Here is a 22,809-nt window from a genome sequence, read left to right on the forward strand (position 1 = left end):
GCCGGCGTTCTTGTCTGCCCGGCTCCGGCGCTCGCTCTCGGCGCTGGTGGCACACGGGGGCAGGGATTTGGGCGAGGGCCCCGGGCTGGGTGGTGACGAGGGGTCCTTCCTCGAGTCCCTGTTAGGCAGCATCTTAATGTGCTCACGTGAGGCCGGGAGGGAAAGCCGGGGTGAGGAGTTTCTGATGGAAGACCAGCTATTTCTAGTGCCTGGTCGGCAGGCTGCCGTCCCTTGGCTGGCACCGAGCGTGCCTTCCCCCGGCTGGGTTTCTGGGTCGTGGTTTCCCGAGGGGTGGACGCTTGGGACCAGTGCCGCTCCCCATAGCCCTGCGTGGAAGGACTGGATGCTGCAGCCCATGTCTCCAGGAGAAGCACCTGTAGATGGGGAGGCAAGGCTCGAAGTGATCCTCCTTTTTTTTTGTTTGCGAGGGGTGCCGCAGGATCTTGTTCGGTGGTATTTCGTCCCGGCATGATGGTTACTGTTTTCTTCTGCCAGGTTTTGAGGCGCGTTGTCGTGTTGGTAGTGTGACATCCCCAGCTTCTCCTGTTCCTGCTTCCACGCTGCTCTTGTCCCATTGCCAGCCACCATGGATAAGACCGAGTTGATCCAGAAAGCCAAGCTGGCTGAGCAAGCCGAGCGCTACGACGACATGGCCACCTGCATGAAGGCGGTAACGGAGCAGGGCGCCGAGCTGTCCAACGAGGAGCGCAACCTGCTCTCCGTGGCCTACAAGAACGTGGTGGGGGGTCGGCGCTCGGCCTGGAGGGTCATCTCCAGCATCGAGCAGAAGACAGACACCAGCGACAAGAAGATGCAGCTTATCAAGGACTATCGGGAGAAGGTGGAGTCTGAGCTCAGGTCCATCTGCACCACGGTGCTGGTAAGTGGGGACTTTATTTTTTTTTATTCTTTGTTGTTTATTTTTTTTCTTCTGTGTTGTTTAAGAGAAAGAAATGCAGTATTTATGGGTGCTACTGTACTTGGGGAAGGATGGGGGCTTGGCTGGGGCATATCATGCAAAGTGTTATGCTGAGGTGAGGGAAGTCAGTGCAGTAACTTCCACAACCATTATGTGGGTCACCATGATGAGGATGGTCGTCTGCACTATGCTATGGGCCCTATATATGTAGAGGTATTTGAGATACTCAATTTTGAGTGTCTGTGAGGTACACCTATGAATGGAGCGATCCATAATGCAGTATTTCACCAGCTGGTTGCAGAGGTAACAAAGAACTTAGCCTTGTGCCTGTCTGTGCTGTGGTTAGTAAGCTTGTCAATTTGTAAGATAAGCTGAAATGAAAATGTGAAAACCCCTTTATTCACATCAGAGCTAATAAATTGCAGAAAGAATTTAAACTGTGTGTGCATTTCGTCTACTTCTTATGAGGAAAAATACTCTCAAGGGGTCCTTAAGAGACATTCTGAGGAATTTTTAACATAAAGTATGGTTTTATAAAGTGAGACACTTGTATTGAAGATGGGAAAGAGAGACATGTGGAAACTGGCTTCGTTAGATTCAAGCTGATTTCTCAGGGGTATCTTTAAGATGAATTTGCAGTAATTTTGGAATAATGTAAAACTAATGTGTAAGGACATGCTTGAGCTGTCAAGCTAGTATCAAAGCCCAGAAATATATTTCTGTGCAAGCAGAATTCTAGATGCTCTTGATAGGAAAACTGTACTGCACTGTAGTGGGAGCTCAAGAGACGTGTGTCATCAGTGTGGAGGCTGCTGGACCCTGTTCTACATGACCTGGGAGTTATGGCTGCAGGAAGCTGCATGTGTGTAATGCAATAGTAATTGTGTGGCAGATAATCTTCAATAGTTTATTTGCTCCTCTTAGTTACTTTTTTTTTTGGTGTCTAGTATTGCTAATGTGAGAATAGGAGGAAGCAAGTCTATAAGGAAATAAAGAACTTTGAGGTAAATTTGTCCTAGATTGGTTTAGGAGACATGAATTGAAAGATGACTGATTTGGAAGTAACTGAATTTGCTTCTTGATTAAGTGTTCTGGCTCATGTACAAGTGAATACTTCTTTGGATTATGCTGAAAATACCTGTATGCTTCCTTGTGTGCTGCCATCTAGGTTTGTTCTTTCTTTTTTCCTAAATCAGTCAAACTGAGTTACCTTTTCTTGAAAATAATTTTGAAATTTGTTAGCTTTATGAATCAGTTGATTCCTTAACATATTTAAGAGTCCACGCTTTCCAAAGGAGCTGTTTCTGCAGTTACAGGTGTAGTTAAATTGTAGAACTTTCGCCTTTGTGAAAATCATGTGACTTGTGTGGGGTTCCTGTTTCCTGTGACAAGAGTTTCACTAGTACTGTGTGATGAATTGCCAGCATTTGTGCGGTTGTCACCCTTCTTGCTCTCCTCTACTCAGTGCCTCACTTGAGAACTAACTTCTTGGTACCTCCACATAAACCTCACTCCTCAGACTTATTAATCTCCCTTTGTCCTTCTAGTTCCTAGTTGCTAAGAGAAGGTGATGCATAAAATCTCCTGGTTGCTGTGCTATCTTGACAAGGGGCTTGTGCTTCCATAGGGAGGGGCCGTGAACCACTTCACACAGTGTCTATACCAAAATTATTCCACCCACATCCAGTGGTGGCCAGCAGGTATCCTGGTAGCCATGCTAACGCAAACCTCTGATGTAGGGAAAGCAAGCTCTTCCTGTGCTAGATGAATTTTTCACTGTGTTCTAGTCTTTCTCTGTTCTTAGCAATGGCCTGGTTGGCAGCTCTCCCCTTCCAGCATGGAAGGCTGCAGGAAGTAGTGAAGACTGAAACCTACAGCTGAGCATGCTTTTCCTGTCCTGTCCTGTCCTGCTGCAAAGGTGTGCCTTCTTTGGTAGGAGATGTCAGCTATCTACTACAAGCCTTCCCTTTTTTACTCTTTCTTTGAGGGCCATGTGCAGTTACGTTCTGTTCTGATTCCCTCCCTTTCCTCTTGCATCTACCACTCCTATGATCCATGAGTCAGCATCCGAGAGGTTGGAACTCATGAGCAGGATGGGTTTCCTATAACTGAGACAAAAAATGTTTTTGGCTCCTCCTTCTTTGAATGATAATGTCTTCTGTACTAACACTGTGGTAAGTGCTTGTAGCTTTTTCAGATCTCTTAAGTTGAATCTGAGATGCTTTTTCAATTCTAGGAAGGTGGCTAAACTGAAACAACTGCTGGCAAGTAGTATGGAAAGGTTGCTTGTCATCTGGAGTATTTAGATTTAGCAAGAGTGGGTGTGTTGGGTGGAGTGTGACTGCTGTTAGTCATACTACTAACAGTTTTTTCAAAAGGCTTTTTTTTATTACTGGTATAGCATGTTTCTAGATCTTCATTTAGAAATACTTGTGCTAGCATTAAAAATACTGCTATTTTTTTACTAAAAAGGCAGCAGTGGTAGTTAGTTTTTTCCTGTAGAAAATGCCTCAAGCCAGTTAGGTAAGGCATTGTTTTAGGACATGGTTTGATAAAGAACTTAAATTTATCAACACTAGAATACAAACACTCAAAATCGTGTTGAGGTATCTCTATATATGTAGATATATAAAAATAAAACTTTTACCAATTATTTAACTGTCGTTCTGTAACTGCCTATCTTGCAAGTAGGAGTAGGTGTTATCGAATGCTTTGTAACTGTTAATTTAATGACTGGTCTTTCAGGTGAGAGTAGCTCTTTAATGGAGAAATGGTATGACTGACAAACAACTTGAACAAGTATTTTATTTGAAAGGTACAGGAGGAGGTTTTATTGAAGTCCCTGTATTGATTGACTAATTATTTGGTAATATAGAGAATATTGAATCATCCCTTATGACTCATAGTTAAAACTGTTCTTGAAACTGTCTTGTCGAGTAAAGAAACAGGTTGGCAACTTAATTTTTTTCAGGGTAAAGTTGAACTATATTGTTTCACTTACTCTCTGAACACAAAGGTCATGTTTCTACCCTCTTGAGTGATTTCAAGACAGATACTAGATAAAGTAGAAGAGGTGGATCCAGCAGCGACTTTCACATAATTAGTGAAATCACATGGGAAACTTTGAGGATGGAAGGTACAATGTAAGACCTACTTTATTGTATGCACACTGCAATCTAGTGACATTAGGTTTTAAAGAAGGGTGACTTTTGAATTGGAACCTTTCTGGGGAAGCAGATTAAACTGGTGTATTTCCTGAGAGCCTCAGTCACTTTGCGTGGAGATCATTCACGTTGCATTCAAGCTTCTTTGTTCTTTAGAGAGAAGTAGTGTAAGGAAGGGAAGGCACCAGCCCTTGCCTGGAAATGCTCTTCACTTGCAGATTGAGGGGTTTTCCACCTGTATTTGGTAGTGCTCTGCATGTGTTCAGTATCTAGGTCCTGATTTGTTGAATCTCTTCATAGAGCAACAGAGATGAGATTTGATAACTGCTTGGCCACAGTTTGAAACTTGATGAAGATGCAACAGCTAAAATCATGAGGACTTGGACACAGCAGTATCTTGATGGTTACTTGCTTCTGTTGTCTCTGGCTGAAACTTAAGTGTTTAAGATTCTTTTAAATTTTTGTGTAGAAAAATTATGTTTTTGTGTAGAAAAGTTACGTTGTTTCCAGACCTCTGTTTTACAGTGACCTCTGTACACATTTATACATTGCACTGTATCAGGGCCACGTTGGCCAGTTTCTTTAGAAGTGAGCAAGGGCATTGTGAACTTTTACAAGTGAAGGAACAGAAACATAACTCGTGCTATTGATTCTTTTCAGCACCCTGTGGGAGTGCCTGCAGTGAAATAGTCTTGAGCTATAAGGTGTATATTATCTCAGTTTTTACTGTCTTAAGGCTGAGAGGTTGCTTGTAAATGTTTGATTTGCTGTGAGATTGCAGAGTTAATTGTTGAAAGCATGTATTAGTGTGTTGCTCTTGCCAGTTCTGCTTTCCTTCCTACCTCCCTCCCTCCCCCCCAAGGTTGCAATGTTGTTCCTACTACTGCTTTGCATAATTAAGAAAAAATAAAAGCTAATAAGACTGAATAAAAAAGAAAAATCTATGTCCTCTTCTGATTATTATCCATTTTGTAGATCTAAATTTAATCACAAAAACCAAAAATCTCCATACTAAAAAGTAATGGTCAAAGCAGATTTTTTTCAACAGCACAAGTTCATGGCTCCATTGAAAATGAAGTTGGTAAATTCTTGCAGCAGCAAATAGGTTCCTCATGTCAGCTAAAATATCTGATGTCTGATAATGAATAAACTTTGACTGTTTCCTTTTTCCCTACTGTTTCCTTTGGCTTATGGAAAAGTGAGATCTTTATTTTTATATTACACATGCAGAAATTTGACAGATTTGGTAGGTGTCACATTGATGCTGCTATATGAACAGTTTACCAGTTTCATGTCTTGGGAATCCTTTGTCTCTGCCTTCCTATTTTCAGTGAACAGACAGACTTTGTACAGAAATGTATGGTGTTGTAGAGGTGAAGCTGAGTAAAAGGATATTACATACAGTCTTTTGATACAGGGAACTGTATAGGATGCAGTTTTATTTGAAGGTCAGGCATGCTAATCACTTAATACTACTTTTGGACTCAGTTGTCCCAGTCGTGGTTGGGACAGTGTTTCAGGTGTTGTTTTAGCTTACAAAAGGTAAAAAAGTAACTGCTTTGGACTCATCCTTTTTGAGTGACTGATTAAAAGGACTGGCCACTACATGAAAGTCAGACCTTAGGTTGGGAACATTACTTCTTGGCAAATCTAGAATTGTGGAGTAAATGTAAAGGGAGTGTTTGATTTGGAATAAATCATCTTTTTGATGTGTGGAGAGGGAGTTGATTTTCCTTTGTGTTCTCAGCACAGCTTCTAGCAACCATCAACACATTTGTGATAAGAATTGTGGAACTTTAATGAGTGAATCTTTTCTAGCTTAATATGCTTGAAACTGAAATTTATGATCTGAACTTGGCTTATTCATAGTTGTACCTTGTCTTATGTTGTCCTGCAGTAGAATCTGCTGCTGGAGTACTTACTTTTGTGTGAGGAAAACGGAATCCTAAGAAAGGACTGATGCTTACAGAAACAAAACCTAGAATGCCCTGAGGTTCTTGAACAAACTCAAAATTGTTAAGAGTTCAGCTAAAAATAGTTCAAGGAATTCTGATGGTAGCTGAGGCCTCCATCCCATGCAGTCATTGCTTACTGCCCCTCCCCCTGCAGCTGTATGCTATCCAGGATTATTAAATTTCTTGGAGGACATTTGCTGGTTTAGTGGCCTTGAGAAAGTAGGATGTGCTCACTAGGTGAACAACAAACCCACAAATTCTGTTTTTCTGCTAATGCAGTGAACCTCCTAACAGATTTTGTAAATCACTCATGCTTACCTGCTAGACAGTTGTCTCACAGGCATTGCTACTACCTTAGATGCTAATCTGGTAGGTGCCTTTTTGAAGTAAAACATAGAAGGCTGTATATCAGAGAGAACTTGATGAGGAAAGAACACACTCAAGCTTGAATGTTATTAACAATTAATTTCTTTATGGTGGCACAAACTGGGGTTGTTTAGCACCTTATTAAAGCAGTAGATTGTACCAGTTTCTGTACAGACACAGCAGCTTGATGTTCTGTTTTCGGTAATGGGGGATGCCTGATTTTCAGAGGCAGGTAGTAATGAAAATGGCAGGAGGAAGGCTGGTAAAAGTGCATAGATGTACTTTGTAAGAATGGTAGGTGAAGGTGTATGCTTAATTAATCAGCTTTTTATATTTAGTTTTATGCTTCTGGTCTTTGAGAATGATGGTCTGTTGCCCCTAGATGTTACATGTTGTGTTTAAGTGCTTTTGTACTTTTCAATAAACTTGAACCTAATTTTGTCACAGAACAGGTAAGGTAAGTAAGACTGTTCTTGAGCACTGCATTTGTGGCACTTAATCAGAATAGCTCCACTAAGTTCATTGGACAGGTGTTTACAAGTTCCTCCTTATCATTTCTGCTTCCCGGGAAGCTGGAACCAACGTCAGAGTACTTCAGCCGAGCCCACTGCTGATTTGTAAGCTTGTCATTTGCTAATTCATCCTGTATATATGAATATGTACCAGTGCCCAGTTTGTGTGAGCTGGGCACTTACAGGAAGCAGTAAAAATAATTTAGGTGCAGAGTTTCATGTCCTGTGGTCTGTGCACCCACTAGAACATCAGATGTAAAGACCTAGGAACTGGAAGTCCTGAATTAAGCGCAATTTTGCTCATGCCTTTCTTAAAATTTGTTAAAAGGATCAAGGGTATGATTTACTGGTTTCTAACGTTGATAAATGTTTATTACTTGCTCTGCTGCTCTTTATTCTGTCCTTTAACGTGTATGATCCATTTACTGAAGTAGTTGGATATAGGAGTCCTGTTAGGCTCTGAAAACAGAAAAATTTCCATTTGCTCTGATAATAAGTTTTCTAAATACACCATGTACACTCTTACCTGACTGACAGACACATAATTCCTGGATAAGACTTCTTCAGGAAGTTTTGTTCTTGAATACATTTTGCAAAATTCTCATAAGCAGAAATTGTTTTTAATAAAAGTAGATAGCAGGGCCTTAGCAAAAAGTCAAGGCCCACTTGCTGTGAGAAATTGTTGTAACCAGGTTATCTTAAATGTTGGCTTCTAGTTTTTCTTAGCTAAAGGTTAGACTTCATTGTTGTAGATTGTCTCTTTTGGGGAATAACAAAATACTGGTACACTCCTAATAGACTGACTGAAATAACATATTGCTGGGTTTCCTTTGAGGTGAAGTTGGACACTGCAAAAGGCTCTTCCAGCCGCCCTAAGCAATGGGAAGAAAGTGCATCTCTTGATTATCATTTTGAATTTCAGTGATCCCAAGCCTCTGATCAAGGGCTCCCAAACAGAGAGCAGAGCTGAAGCAAGTAAAAAATTTAGAGTCTTCAGAGTTTGTTTATTATATGAAAGAATAGTTTTAAAAATCAATACTTTGCATAAGGGCATCATACCTTAAGCCCACATAACTTCTGCGTGCTGTTGTTCATTTTGAGTATTGTTAGTCTAGATATACCTCAGTCAGTCATTTAATCATTTATACCTTTGGACTTCTGTAGTTGCAAAGCATAGAAGTATTTTTAAATGAGAATTTAGACTTTGCTGTCTGTCATATTATGGAAGATCACAAATGGAGGATGGTGGAAGAAGCTTTTAGGTGGTCAGGATTCTGAAGGGAAAATTTTCATGTCTATAATACCTATAAGATGAGAAGAACACTTGAAGTATTTTGAGGAATTAGAAATATGAGAAATGCAATCATAGGAGAATGTTAGAATCAATTTGAGATAAATCTGTCAGATACCAAGAAAATTTTCCTGAAGGCTTTTGGCTGTGTTGTATGGCCATTACTTAATGAAAACTTTGTAATTGTTGAAAAAGGGAATGACTTTTTTTTTTTTTAAGACTCATTTCTACATTTTGTGGGGGGGAAACTGGAAAACTTAAGGCTCTTCCTTAGAAACTTGAATAATTGTTTGACTTTCACTGGATTGTTCATTTTATCTGAAAATCTATAGAAAGAAGAACCTGCATTTCCACACATTTCTAGTTCCTGGCTTACATAGTTCTCTGGGGACCACAGAACTTTCTAACTTCTTGTTTTAAGAGAAATGTAAGCAGTGAATATAAATTCTGGATTAAATTAATCTCAGACCCAGGTGGGAATAGCATGGGCAGACATGCTACAGCTCAGGCTTCCAGTGCCTTTGTTAAGTGGGATTCCAGATACTTCATTCAGGGCCAGTCCTGAGTATTGACTGCCAGTTTTTAAAACTCTGTAGACAAAGACACAGAACCAAATGGAAAAGACGAATTAGGTCACCCTCTCCGGTTCCATGTCAGGTGCATTTGTCTCTGCTTTCAGCAGTGCTTTGTTGGGTCAGCTTAAGGCCGTGCCATTGCTGGGGAGGTGCACACATATTTTCCTCAATACATAAACTGACACACTATTAGTCTTAAGAGGTCTGTATGAAAATTACTTAATGTTCTCCCAAAAGGAGTTGATGCACAGAGCTTGAATCCTGAAGGATGAAGAACTTAGTTCTGCTGAAATTACACTGTTGAAAGTAAAGTGATCTTACTGTTGCAGCAGGGGACTCTCCCTTTCCTGTCAAGAAAACAACTGCTGAATGTTAAAACACACCTAGGCTGCAGTGAGTCATACTGTGGACTTTGGAATGACTGATTATACTTGAAATAGTCAAGAAGTCTTAAATACCAATTTGCTAGACGATTAAAACAGGCAGTCATTTGTGAGTAGAAGCTTTATTGAAAGGTCTGAGCCCACACGGATCATCTGTGCTGTCAGACACTTCAGAACATTTGATATGTTTAAATTCACGTTTAAGTTATATCGAGGGAATATGTTGGTCTGAGGTGCCTCACCAACTTTCATCTTTGCTTTTTGACTGCAGTTAGGGTGGAAACCGTTTCTCTGTATGCTGCTTGTAGATGTTTTTTCTCATACTGGGTCTGGATGGACCCTCAGAAACACTTGAGACTGAATGCTGTTTCCAGGTATTTTGTGTCTGCAGCCGTGGATGAATTTGTGGAGCCTCACACACTTCACATAGTGTGCCTGTGGGATGCAAGCTGCTCAGTTAGATGAGGCTCCGATATTGAATCCATGTTAAGGGTGGTGAGTTAACTTGCTAAAAGAAGTGTTGACATGCACTCTGTATGTGCATTATTTTTAAGGAACCTTGTCTCAAAATAGGTTTATTTCGAAACAGTTTCTTCACTTGCATGTGACTTTTTGGTTCTGTGGGGTTTGGCCCATAAGTGTGTGGTACCATGTTAAGTAGCCAGTTACTTGCTGTCACCCAGGTAACATCTGTTCTCCTGGTGACCTTCAGTGCTCCTTAAAAAACAAAACAAAAAACCCAACAAAATAACAACAACAACCCCCCAAAAAAAAACTAGGGGAAAAAAAAACAACCAACCACTTTAGAGCTCAAAATAGGGAACATTCTGTGTTGGTTCAGGAAGGGAAGGAACATCTAGGAAACAACAATAAAACTCAGTCTAGTTCCTGTAGGGCCTGTGATAATCAGTACCCTGTGGAATTGCAGCACCTTCTCTGCTGGCAGGTCTGAGAAAACTTGGACAGCAAAGAGCTGCTGAGCAGAGAATCAACCTGTTGGGTTTTTTTTCCATACAATTGAACTTTTTCCATTATATAGTGAGGAGGAATATAATTTTTTTAACATCATATGCATTGATATTTATTAGTTTGTTCTTCTGTTAAAAAAAAAAAGCTTAATACTATTGGATTATGTTTTCTCTAGATGCTTTCTGTCTCGTGTAAATTCAAGTCCAGTGAAAGATACTGTATAAAGTTACTAAAACCTGCAAATACCAAATACTTCCCACAAACTGTTAGGATGTTTGCTTTTAAAAATAGCCTTTAACATTGTATTCCCAAAGGATAAAGGTGGTGTTGAAATAAGGGTTTTAAACAACTTGAAGTAAGATATATGGGCTCAAGGATATTGCTGAAAACAGTCTCACTTGAAAATCAAATTTTATATAACATAGACTTTATTTAAAAACTATGCCAGCCATTTTGGACATTGACACGCTCCTCTTTGCTAAATACAATGCAGCATCTTAACCAGTTTATACTTAGGGGGGCAAACTTTTGGAGAGCACTGCTGCTTCTGATGGTTGCTTTTACATTTACTTTTTTCCTTCTGGTGTAGTAAAAGTAAATGATAAACTGTACTGGGTGAGAAATGCAAATGACAAGGTACATCAGTCTTTTAATAGCGTAACATTAAATAGTTTGGTGCTGGTGATGTGACCCAAGCATGTGGTAGGTGTTGACATCTGAGTGATGGTGACACTGTAAATATTTTGGTTTACTTCACTTTACTACAGTGAGAACTTGTGGCAGTACCTAGGCACATGGTACCTTTAGCTTGCTTTGAAAATTGGCCTCAAACTACTTGGCATGAGTAGATATCTCTGGAGCTGACTTGGTTCTTGTTCATCCTCTGGAATTGAACAGTTAAATGTGAAGAATAATCCACTAGCTAGTGGTATTGGAATATATGAGGAGACTTCTACTCATGCGTTTGCTTTTCTTACTGAAGTCCCAGTTCTAAATGGCACAAGTGCTGTGGGCAGCTAAAAGGTCAGTTTGGTATTCAAGATGGTTTTTTTCCAAACTCATCTTTGCTGTTGAGTTTTTTTGTAGCAGGATATGTGGGAAGAGACGACAGTACACATCAGATAGCAGTGGTATTTTTCTGCCACTTGAACCTACCCTATGGTTGTACAGAAAGTAGTGTACACTGTGGTTGATCTTAATGTCTCAATCAGTCTTGCCTTTTAAAATATATTTAGATGGGGAGAGGGTGATGGGACTTTCTGTTTTGATGTCAGCTTTTTAAAGAAGGTGTTGCCCTGAAAACAGCAGAAAGCATATGTGGAGTGGGACTAGAACATGAATGCAGGGGAGGTGTGTGCAGTGGATTGTAAGGAGAGGTTGGCTGGATGCACACACCACAAATAATTATGAAGTTGCGGCTTTATCTGTGTCAGACACTTCAAGTAACAGTATGGCTGACATACTCCTTCAGGGCTTCCTTTTCATAAAGGTGAAATAATGGGGAAGTGATGAGAGCAGATATATTGATTTAGTATTTCAGGCTCGGGTTAATTGCAGTGGTCAGTGAACACCTTGATCCTGCCTAAACAGAGGAGAAAAGGGACTGAGAGAGGACAGTTACTCAGTTGGGAAAGAACAAAGTAGAACTAGAGAAAGATCCAAAAAGGCCACTAAAATGGAACTTTCATTTTGCTTGTAAAGGAATAAGTCCGCCAATGGAGAGAAAAAGAAAAAAAAAATAATTTTCAGCTTTAAGGGGGGAAGAAGTAAGTTGCTGCCAGGCTCCTAGCCTGCTCCCCATGGCTTCTTCAGGCAGCTGGAGATCTGTTCCAGGGATCCGTAGTCCTTTGTTGCTGGCATCTCTATAATAGATAAATAAATAAGCCTGCTTTCTGTAGGAGGGAAAAAGAATATCATATATGAGATTATGATGCTGTTAGGATGACAAGAGGGTTAGTGCATTGTGAAGGTAGAAATAAATTGAGATGGATGAGCAGCACTAATGAGAAGTAGGGTGGGGAAATCCTGTCATGGTATAGGAGGACCAGCACACTGCGTGAGAGTAACATGTCAGTGTGGGGGAAGCAGCAGCAGCTACCAACCCAGAGTGTCACACTGCAAACCTCTTGTAATGCAACTGCAGTGGGACATGAGGGGTCTGCCCTGAGAGAGAACTGTGATTCCTGTGTCTTCACAGCGCTCGTGGTTCTGAGTCACCCCCCAACAGGGCAGGGCAACGGCTTGAACATGGTGTGGCTTTCAGGGCAGCGTCTGAGGTGTGTTTGGTGTTGGAGAGCACATAATTGCTGGTGGTTCAGGGCCTGGTGATGGCAGCAGTTGCAGTTCTTAAGCATGGTGGCAGCTGTATTTTGATACATAAAAGGGATGGGTGGGTTTGCAGTACTTGAACATGGATGGTAGTCTACTGTATTGACTGACCTCATCCCAGAGTCATCCCTGTGGCAGTGCTTGTCTCTCCCTAGGTGAAGTTATCATGAAAATTTCAAGATTGTCTGAGGTCTGCTTCATTGCTTTGGCTGCCTGCGTTCATTTTACTTAATATCAGCTGATGTTTAAAATAAGGATTCCTGGCTGATTGCTGTCTGATAGAAAGGTAAAAAAGCCCAAGTGGGGGAAGATAAGGGAACAGATGTAGGAAATCTTGAGTTTTCCTGGCTGTTAATGACTCACAATATTGTAAAGTAAATCATTTGGCTTATTGTGCTGTCTGCTCTCACTGCCCCGCCAACATTTTGTCTGTTAGAGGAAGGTGCCTTCCAAGAAATGATGATGATATCCTGAGATGAATGTCTCACAAAATATACCAGATATGTTATTGATTTGAAAGATAAAGCCTGGCCTGATAAATAATTAGCTTCACTCAAAATCTGTTTGGATTCTCTTCTAACCTGTGTGATTCATAACTGAGATCTTGTTCCATCTAAGGCTATTAAAACACCAGAACCGGATATGTAAAGTCCAGAATGAGAATGTTCCACCCTGGCTGATAGAGGCACAGGTCTCCTTCTTATCATGTGTTGTGTAAGGATTAGGAGGCCCTCAAGATGAACTGGGAGTGGGAGCTGCTGGGCAGCTCAGCTCCTCCATGTAAGGAGTACCTAGGAAATAACTGACTCTGCTGTCTGAAAAACTACAGTTCACTCTCATCATCCACTTTTTTTGTGTAAGTTTCTGAGAAATCTGCACGGAACTGCTGGTTTTCAGACCTGCCTAGTGAAGTCAGCACTTTCAGGGTGCATTGACACACAGGCTGCAGTGATGCTTGTTTGTGGTAGGGCTGGGTCCATGGCAAAATCCTTTTATGTTCCTGGAAGAAGTGTGTGGCCTAACCCGTCTGGGGCAAAAGAAAAAGTTAGCATTAATGCTCTAATTTTCAAGTTCAGCTTAAATTGGACACAGTAAAACTTTCCCGTAAATGTTCTTCAGTGTACACCAGATTCCAAGGTTTTAGTATTTTTAAGTCATAACCAAGTCAGATCAGTTATGCACAGTACTGTAGTGCTAGAGCTACCTCTAAAGACAGAATTTTGCAGTAAGATCAGTAATATTTTTGTGTGCTAAGTTTACAATAAATTTTTTTTTTGGAAGTCATGAAAGAAAAATGCCTGTTTGTTCCCTTGTTAATGTAGTTGTAATATCTTTGAAAATTTCATTTCAACATTTAAAAGATGAATCACGGATATGGTTTTCCCAAATATCTGGTTTAAAATGCTGCACAGTATCTTTCCTGCTTGTCTGGTCAGTGCTCCTTACAACTGTGACATAGTTTTTCATAGCTAGTCTGAGCACACGGATAAATCATGTCTCTGCTGCTTAACACAGTCCCAGCTGTAGGATGGCCTTCAGACGTTCAAACACGAGGCATTTAAGGAGCCTTTCTAAACATAGTTGTATTTTGTGTCACGTTTCATCATTCTGGGCAGTTTCCTGTAAAATCAAACTTTGATGTTAGACTTGAAGTTACTGGGTTGTTGTCTCTGAGACTTTGAAAGTGGTTTGTGTAATGTTGTGCTTTTGTGGCTGACATGGACATTGTCATAGGAGAAAGGCATCAGGAAAACACTGAGCCAAAATGTGAAGCTCTTTTCATTGCAAAAACCTGTAGGATGGGAATAACTCATTTTAATATGGAATGACTCATGCACAGTAACGGTGTTAATATGGGGTTGTATTACCCATCTGCCTACTACCTCTTAACTCTTGTTTTAAAACATACCTAAGGTTTTGGCTGCATTTTCCATAACACCAGTGAGCTTTACTATTTCTATATGCTTGCTCAAGCCCTTGCATACTTACTGGACTGTGTTAAGCTGTTACACAAATTCCTCACTTAGCCCTTTGCCAAACTAGCCAGTGTCTAGGCTTTGTCAGTGTTTTTGTAGCCTTACAGAAACTCCTAAAAATGTCTCTCTGATTTGGTAGGTGCCAAGGGTATGTCAGGCTTGGTATCCTCTTATCCTCCCGCTATTTTCTCTAGGGTGGTATCAAGGGTAATTGTAACTCTGTACTGTTCCTTAATGCCTCTGTGGGGATCTCTGGGGGAGCTTATCTGGGTGCTGTGTGCAGTGTTACATCCATGGCACACACACAGGGTGGATGCAGAAATGCTTTTTTCACCCAGCTGGAAGTTCCGTGTTACAAGTGTCAGTTTAAAATAGTCATCAACACTTCGAGTGGACTTGGAATGAGTAACTGCTTTCAGCTGGACTGTTCTGCTCCCATTGATTATTAAAGGAAGTAGTAATGGTTTGGTGGTGTGCATAGGGAGTAGGCTTGTGACTGAAATTAGCTTGTTTTGATTATAGTGCTGTAGTAGCCAATTAAAGTGCTAAGGATTTTTGTGCTGAAAGCTTACAGTTCCTTAAATGTTTCCTTTGTAACTACCTCGAGAATTTGGATACATGTTCCCGTAGCAAAAATGATAATTAACTAGCTAGGTGTAAGCCATGGAAACTTTCTGATCCTTTTATGACCTGTTTACTTTCCAAGTAAGTGAATGTAGATCTTTATCACTTAAATTCTAGTATGATGCTGCTCTGAGTATTGCAAGGTTTCCTTGAGTCTATTGGAACTTGCATCTTTTGTCACCTCTGGAGAACGTGTGTGGTTGTGGTAATGAGTTGTGTTTAGGGACAGGGTCAGCCAGAAGCTGCTCTCCTTGTCAGTTCCCAGAACTACCCTGTTTGCTGGGGAAAAGTCCTGTACGTCATCTCTCCTTTGCCTTCACCCCTACCTTGGAAGGACTAGGAGTTCTTACCTTGCAGCCTTGGAGAGAGACTTACCTTCTCTTGCTGGAGGCTTGTAAACCTTTTCTTGCCCTTCTGATGATTGGGTAGGAGAGCTGTGAGCAAGGGAAGTGATGTTAGCATAGCTCAAGGTGTGCTGGAGAGCACTGTATAGCTCTTCCCATTCCAGGCAGCAGCAGGGCACATATGAGGGATGCCTCCCAGCTATGCTGGAGGAGGTGTTACTTTACAGCCTTGCAGAGAGCTGGTGCAGTTTGAAGCTGACTGTTGACTGGATGGGTTCGAATCCTTGACTCTCTGTGGAAGGTGGACTGGAGATTCCTTATCACACACAAGTCTAATAAATGCAATTTACACAAAAAATAGAGTCATTTTTTTTCCTGTGAAGTGGAAATAAAGTCTTACTTATAAGTATCTTTGAAACTTTCTGTATAGTGTTTCATTTTTCCAGTAAAAGCTTACCCATTTGAAGTATTTTTGAAATGAGAAGTGCATATCCTGAAACTAAACTTGGTTCTGAAACTGTACTCCAGGTAAACCTTTTCTTGTTACGTTTTTTGCACTCTGATCAGATGGTTGATTGTTCACCTTAATGCAGTCTCTAGCTTTGTGCTTTTACAGTTTGTTGAAATTAGTGTGCCTCTGTCTAAAATGCTCTTAAAACTCCTTTTTGCCTTGTAGCAATCATTGGAGTCCATTCAGACTTCCTGGAGAGAAGATTGAACTTAGTTGCAATGGTGTTTGCAATATGTGAATGTCTATTTTGTTGTTTCAGGAGCTGTTGGACAAATATTTAATAGCTAATGCAACCAATCCAGAGAGCAAGGTATTCTACCTGAAGATGAAGGGAGACTACTTCCGATACCTGGCTGAAGTTGCCTGTGGTGATGACAGGAAACGTAAGTACCTTGTGGTCTCAGGTTTTTCACAGCATAGGAACTCTGGTCTGTGGGCAAAGGAACAGTAGATGTACAGACTCTGGATTCACTGAGTTAGCTGTGTTTCAGCTGGAAACCTCCAGTGTTCATACACACAGAGAGTGACACTCTGAATAGACCTTAAGCATAGTGTGCCAGGGAGTTTTAACTGGTGTTCTGTCATCTACCTGAAATTTCTGAGTAGTTGTTCCATAATGCTTATTTAAAGCTTCTGGAAAACAATGTAGGTGAAGGTGTGCTAACATATTTAATGTTGTTTGTTTGTAATTCTTTACTAAAATACAGTTGGTGGGGGAGAGTAAACAGATCTCTGTAAGATTTTGTACTCCATGATGGAGTCCTGTTGGTCTACAAATTTTAACCATGTCACTGTGAAGCAGACTTCATTGTAGTCACCTAAATTTATAAAGAGGCAACAAAATCACTAGGTCGGTACAGTAGCCAGAAAGCATAAGCTGCACTCTTAAATGACTGATTTTCATGGAGATGATACTGTCCCTGTAATTTTAGTTTGTGCTTTTGGATCCAGCAGAAAAGGCCTGGAAATTGCCACTTGATACTGGGCATCCTGAGAATGTGGAACATTCCTAGACATTAGAACGTGGGTGGTTGTAAGTACGTCAGGAGCCTCTTCTGGGGTAGAATTTAATTCTCTATTCAGAGGATGTATTGAATTAATTACTAGAACTGTCTTGCAAGGTGCCCAGATACTGTTATGATGTTAAAAACTCGTGGTATGGCATAAGCCAGTGATGCTTTCTACATAACAAACTAAAATTAGTCCTGGAGTAATGCTGTGACACAAAGGAGAGGGATTGTTGGAGCAGGTGGAGCGCTGCAGGGACTGTCCCTTGGGTTGGGTCTCACAGCATTGAAACTGATTGCATTGCAAAGCACTTAAACAAAGGCTTCATTGGTCTCCTTGTATTGTAGGAGCTTTTAAGTTGAGAGATGAAAAGACACAAAATGGAGTAGCAGAGAAAACGTGTCTTTGGCTTTCACAAAGTTCATCTGATTTATATTTTGTATCTCAAGCAACAGTTAAAAATCTGGGCTTGTCTGAGCAGAGAAATACCAGCTTTTCTTGGCTAAAGTGACTGCATTTAAATGACATGCACACTGATCTGGGTGCTTACAGTGGGAGAGAGATTGATTGATATAACCTTACTAGCAGATGGTGGTGGTGTTCAGCTGGGAAGTTACAGCTTGTGTGTCACCATGCAGACGTTTTGTGCTTGACTTCTTGCAAACTTTAAGGAGTTTCACTTTAAGCTTTTCTGATGTTCTGCCTCTAAGCATCTGTTTATTTTCTCAGCTTCAAATATATTTCATGTACTTACAAGGTAATTTATTTCCTGGATTTGCTAGGAGTTTTTTGCCTTTTTTCACCTGCTCTCAACAGATTAATAGTCCATTAGCACTCATTACAGTGTAAATACAGGAAAACCCAAATCTGTTTTGACTCTTTTGAATACTTATTAGATTTTACTTACCAAACTCTTTTACCAGCATTTTCTAGAGCAGCTGCAGTTTTAGCTCCTCCAGAGAGCTCTATTTTGAGCTCTGGCAATGGCTTTCTTTTTCTGCAGTCTCCTTCCTTTCTGCAAAATGTTTGGGGTGGCTCTTGGCCCTTTGGTTGTCTATGGAAGTGAATCTGGAATAGGCTATAGGTAGCATTCCTGCAGTACTCTCTGGCCTGGTAACCTCTTTTCTCTGTGGTATTTATCGCAGTTATTTTGGGCACAGCCTCGGGTTTTTTATCTTGACCTCTACACTCAGTTTTTGGAGGCAGACTTTCATTTTTTCAGGAACATGCCGTACATGCCTTCCAAACTTCTTCAAGAAGTCATGCTTCACACACAGTAGCCTTCTTTACTCTGCACACCCAACTCACATGAGCATGTCCATCATGTGCAAGGAATGAAGTAGGAGTTCTGTAGGAAAAGTAATGCACAAATGCTTTTTTTCCCACCTGAAGTATCAAAGGCCACTGAGGTAATACAGTAATCTTGATTATTTGTATTTACCAGGTTCTGTGTGTTTTTCTGTCTCTTGAATACCTTTGCTCTGTAGTAGCTTAATTTGCTCCTTGTGTTTCAGCAGCTGTACTTAAAATGGGTGTAAAATCATTACCTGGAATAAAGTGCAGTGTTTTGCTAAGAGCAGTTCAGTCCCCTACTAATGGAGTACTTTACATGGTCACATCTTGGAAAAAAAAATTAAACAAAAACAACCCCCCAAAACATTTAAAATTTGTTATTCTTTTACAGAAACAATAGAAAACTCACAGGGAGCTTATCAGGAGGCATTTGATATCAGCAAGAAGGAGATGCAGCCAACACATCCAATTCGCTTGGGTCTAGCTCTTAACTTCTCTGTATTTTATTATGAGATTCTCAACAATCCCGAGCTTGCCTGCACACTGGCAAAGACAGTAAGTTACTTTTTTTTCTTTTCTATATGACTCCAGGGACAGTAGAAGAGAGTTTATGCTTAAAACAGTATGAATTATTATTTCCGAGAGTTTATGCAGGAAATTATCTATTTATGTTTCTGGTTTCCAAGCTCATAATTAGTGGGATTAAAGGAGTTCAAGCAGCCTGTATTTAGAGTGTGACTTAAATTTTCAGCAACATGGCAAGCTTTTATTATGCCTTTATTATGGTTTTGTTTCAAATAGAGTAATTCAGATCATTAACTTCTAATGTTGCCCTTTTTTTTAAGCTACCTTGCTGATAGGTTTAGCTTCTACTTGCTTAATGATAGTTAATAGAAAGGCTAAAGATGGTTTAATTATTCCAGGCATTTGATGAGGCTATTGCAGAACTTGATACACTGAACGAAGACTCATACAAAGACAGTACTCTCATCATGCAGTTGCTTAGAGACAACCTAACAGTAAGTTGCCTTTTTATGTGCTATCTGATTCTTTAACCGTGTGTTTGATTAGTTAGACTGAATTTGTGATTAACAAAGCCTTTCTTTCACTCTAGTGCAAAGCATAGCACTGACTCAGGCTGTTTACCTATGATACCTTTTCATAACTTAGTTTTAATGTTGCTGTCAACTTACATGTTGTTCATGCTGTGTAATCTGGAATAACAGCTTGAGTAGCTCACATTCTTCCTGGTTTGATGGCCTTCTCAGTGGAAGGGAGAAGGGGCATTCAGCTAACCTAAAGTACAAGATGAGGCAAGGAGTTAAACCACAATAATCCATGATCTGTCAGGGATTCATCTTCAGACTTTTTTGATGACTACCTCAAATCAAAAAGTTTTTCCTGTTGTACATCCAGTGTAGCTTGCTTGATTCATTGTCCTGATTTTCTTTTAAAAGAACTGAAATTTCAATGTATTAAGAATAAAATCAGCTGATGTTTGAGTATGTTATTGTAAGGATTAACTATTTAAGAAAAGTGCCTAATGGAACAACTAGGTTCTATTAAAATAGGAAACTAAGACAATTTTTCAAGGAATATCCTCTCTGGATATTCACTGTATTTAAAATTATAGCAACATTTGTTATTTTCCAGTACTCCTTCAGTAGAAATGTCTGTTGTTAGCAGTATGAAGTGCTTAGCTTCGATAACCAAAATGCAGTTTACACTTCCAGGATTCAGACTGCTGTGTTTGAAATGGAAGTTACCTGTGAAGCTGCTGTTCAGGCTTGTAGAATGCCCTGGGATTGATGGCACAGCTTGCTGTTAAACACAAAAGCTAGAGCTGTTTAGAACAGTTTGCTCTGCCCCTCTACCTGAGGGCATAGCTGGTTGGGCACAGCTGGTTGTGCCCTGTGCGCAGGGAGCTCTTTCCGGTTACCTCTCTCCCGGCAAGTACCGAAGCCAGGGCTGTGCAGTGCCAGTGCACTGGTACTTTGTAGAGATCCTTAAGTCTAATTCATTACCCTTTCCATACAGTTGTCACTTTTTGGAATTCCAGCTGTGCTTCTGAAAGCTGATATCGTTTTTCTCTTCTTTCTAGTTATGGACATCAGACAGTGCAGGAGAAGAATGTGATGCTGCAGAAGGTGCAGAAAACTAAACTGCACGTGGGGCGTCATTCTCCCTTTCCTTCTCAAGAAACCTTTTTACACGTCTCCATTCCTTATAGCTCCACTTGGATTTCCTATAGCAAAGAAAACCCATCCATGTGTATGGAAATCAATTTATAGTCCTTTCACACTGCAGCTTTGGGAAAACTCCATTCCTTGATTTGTGTTTGTCCTGGCCTTCCTGGTGTGCGGTTACTGCTGTAGAAAAGTATTAATAGCTTCATTTCATATAAACATAAGTAACTTCCAAACACTTATGTAGCGGACTAAAGTGTACCTGGTATTTAAAAACAAATCTGAACCAGTTCCTGCCAGTTGACTGTGTTTTGTATTACAGTAAGATATGAAAATGTAGTTAATTGCAACTAAAGAGTGTTCCACATAGCATTTAATTCTCCACATTCCCTTCTTATTCTGCAGGGTTTCCTTTCCATAATTGACTTTCACATGCTACTGTGTATTCATTTCAGTAGGAATATGGAAGTACTGGGCCAGATCAAGTTGAGCATTTAAAGTTTGGAAAATCATAAATTGAGTTGCTTCCCGTATCATGTAATACAGAAACTTGTGTGTTCGAAAACAGGGGCTTCTCTTAATCTTCAGTTGCTGCTGTTTAAGTTGATATCCCTTCCCAATAAAAGTTCACTTACACTCCTGCCTTTGTAGTTCTGGTATTCACTTTACTATGTATTAGAAGCAGCATGTTACTGCTGGAGTACAGGCAGTGCTTTTTGGCAGACTGAAGTGCATGTCATTTCTTAATACACTGGAATGGGAAAACCAATTGAAGTTCACATGTCCAAGTATAAAATTTAGTACTTTTCCATGCAGGTTTGTGCACATGTGAGAAGGTGTCAAGTTTGTCCAGTGATTGTTAGAGAGTTTGGACCACTATTGTGTGTTGCTAATCATTGATTGTAGTCCCAAAAAAGCCTTGTGAAAATGTTATTGCCCTCTGTAACAGCAAAGTAACATGAAATAAAATTACATTTTATAAACCACCTACTGTTGACTTGTAACAATTCCATGTAATAACTTAAGGGCTAAACTTAAATGTAAGTATATCTTGTGCTGGAAATGTCTCTCTCAAATTTATTGCATACTTTTAAAAAGTCTGCTCTTAATTGAACTCATTTTATGAAAATATCTTAGATAACTTTTCATAGTTAACCTGACATGTGGACTTCTTAGTAACTAAATCTACTAGAGGAAATTGCTTTACCTTAATAATGATCTAAGAAAAGAGAGCCAATTTCGTGATACTCTTTCATGGCTTGCAAATATCCTCATCTAAATTACACTTTTTTTTTTTTGGTAATCTATTGAAATTCTCCTCCCTGTTCTCCTGTTGTGTTTTTTCACTGATGGACATCATTACAGTATTCCAGCTACATGTCTAGTAATGCAGAGAAATTTGTTTGGCTCTAGAATGTTAGTTTGTGTGCTGCCACATCATAATATGCTTTCTGTTGTTCTTAGGCTGCTTTTAGTGTTACTGTGTTCCCCCATTTTTGGAGATTTTTGTAATAATATGTTGCTCTGCTTTTTCTTTTTTTTTTTTTTTTTTCTTTTCTCTCCTAGGTCACTTAAGTTTTTTTCCTAAACCTCTACCTCTTAGTTTCCCATTTTGGTGGGTTTTTGAAAATATTTAACTCCTATTAGTGTCCTGGCTACACAGGATATGACATTATGAAAAAGGGTATATTACTACTCCTTGCAGGCTTTTGATGGTACATTTTCCACCTTCCATGTTTTTGTTCATTCTTTGAGTGTGCACAATGAGTGTTTCTACAATAAAACTGTTCAGATTCTGTGCTTCAATTGACATGCATTACTTTAAAAAAAATTGTATCAATTCCATTTTCTTCATGCAGTCACTTTGAATTGCTGTCAAAGTATTGTGTGGCAGGACTCTACATAAACTCATATGCTTCTTAATCGGTGTTTTGGTTTCGTAATTTCTTACCCTCCCCTCTGCATTTCTTATTGATCCTTTATTTGTTTCATAAAGGTTTTTAGCTCCTAAATGCTGCCATTCTCTAGTAAAGCTGTTTGGGTACTGACATGTAGCAGCTTTTTCTGCCCATTTAAGAGTTTGCTTTCTTTGCTGTCTCTGGCTGCTGTCTTAGCTTGCACTACATTGTCAGCTAACGCTGTTCTCTTGTTTCCTTTCTTTTGCACCTTATCAAGGGAGTTGTCAATTTTCCTTACAGGAACAGGATCTGGGCCTTGTATCTAGATAATAGCTTAATTTATTAAATGCTCTTTTTGATGTTTATCAAGCTGGGCAAATTCTAGCTGCCTCTTGTTTGTTGCATGTACGTTTTACAAAAGGAGTCTTGAAACTGCAGTATCAGCATATGAATTTAAATAATAACAAATGCAGCATCATCTCATGGTGTTACTTCTAGAATTCTGCC

The 22,809-nt window shown here is 40.0% G+C and overlaps 1 protein-coding gene across 1 annotated transcript; it reads left to right on the forward strand.

Moving 5' to 3' along the window:
* The first annotated feature begins 479 nt into the window (after positions 1 to 479).
* On the forward strand, positions 480 to 22,327 carry YWHAQ (tyrosine 3-monooxygenase/tryptophan 5-monooxygenase activation protein theta). Its single transcript, XM_008932702.3, has 5 exons — positions 480 to 880; positions 16,177 to 16,300; positions 18,610 to 18,773; positions 19,142 to 19,237; positions 20,320 to 22,327. The coding sequence occupies exons 1-5, from the start codon at positions 587 to 589 to the stop codon at positions 20,377 to 20,379; spliced, it is 738 nt and encodes a 245-aa protein (XP_008930950.1). The 5' UTR covers positions 480 to 586; the 3' UTR covers positions 20,380 to 22,327.
* Positions 22,328 to 22,809: the final 482 nt, after the last annotated feature.

Source organism: Manacus vitellinus, unplaced genomic scaffold (assembly GCF_001715985.3).
Source record: "Manacus vitellinus isolate BGI_N305 unplaced genomic scaffold, ASM171598v3 scaffold_11_pilon, whole genome shotgun sequence".
NCBI lineage: Eukaryota > Metazoa > Chordata > Aves > Passeriformes > Pipridae > Manacus > Manacus vitellinus.

Bases quoted from the DNA above. Each gene is read 5' to 3' on its own strand.
- YWHAQ (XM_008932702.3), top strand. From the start codon at position 587: ATGGATAAGACCGAGTTGATCCAGAAAGCCAAGCTGGCTGAGCAAGCC. The intron at 881-16,176 runs GTAAGTGGGGAC...TTGTTGTTTCAG, and splicing joins CCATCTGCACCACGGTGCTG to GAGCTGTTGGACAAATATTT. The intron at 16,301-18,609 runs GTAAGTACCTTG...ATTCTTTTACAG, and splicing joins CTGTGGTGATGACAGGAAAC to AAACAATAGAAAACTCACAG.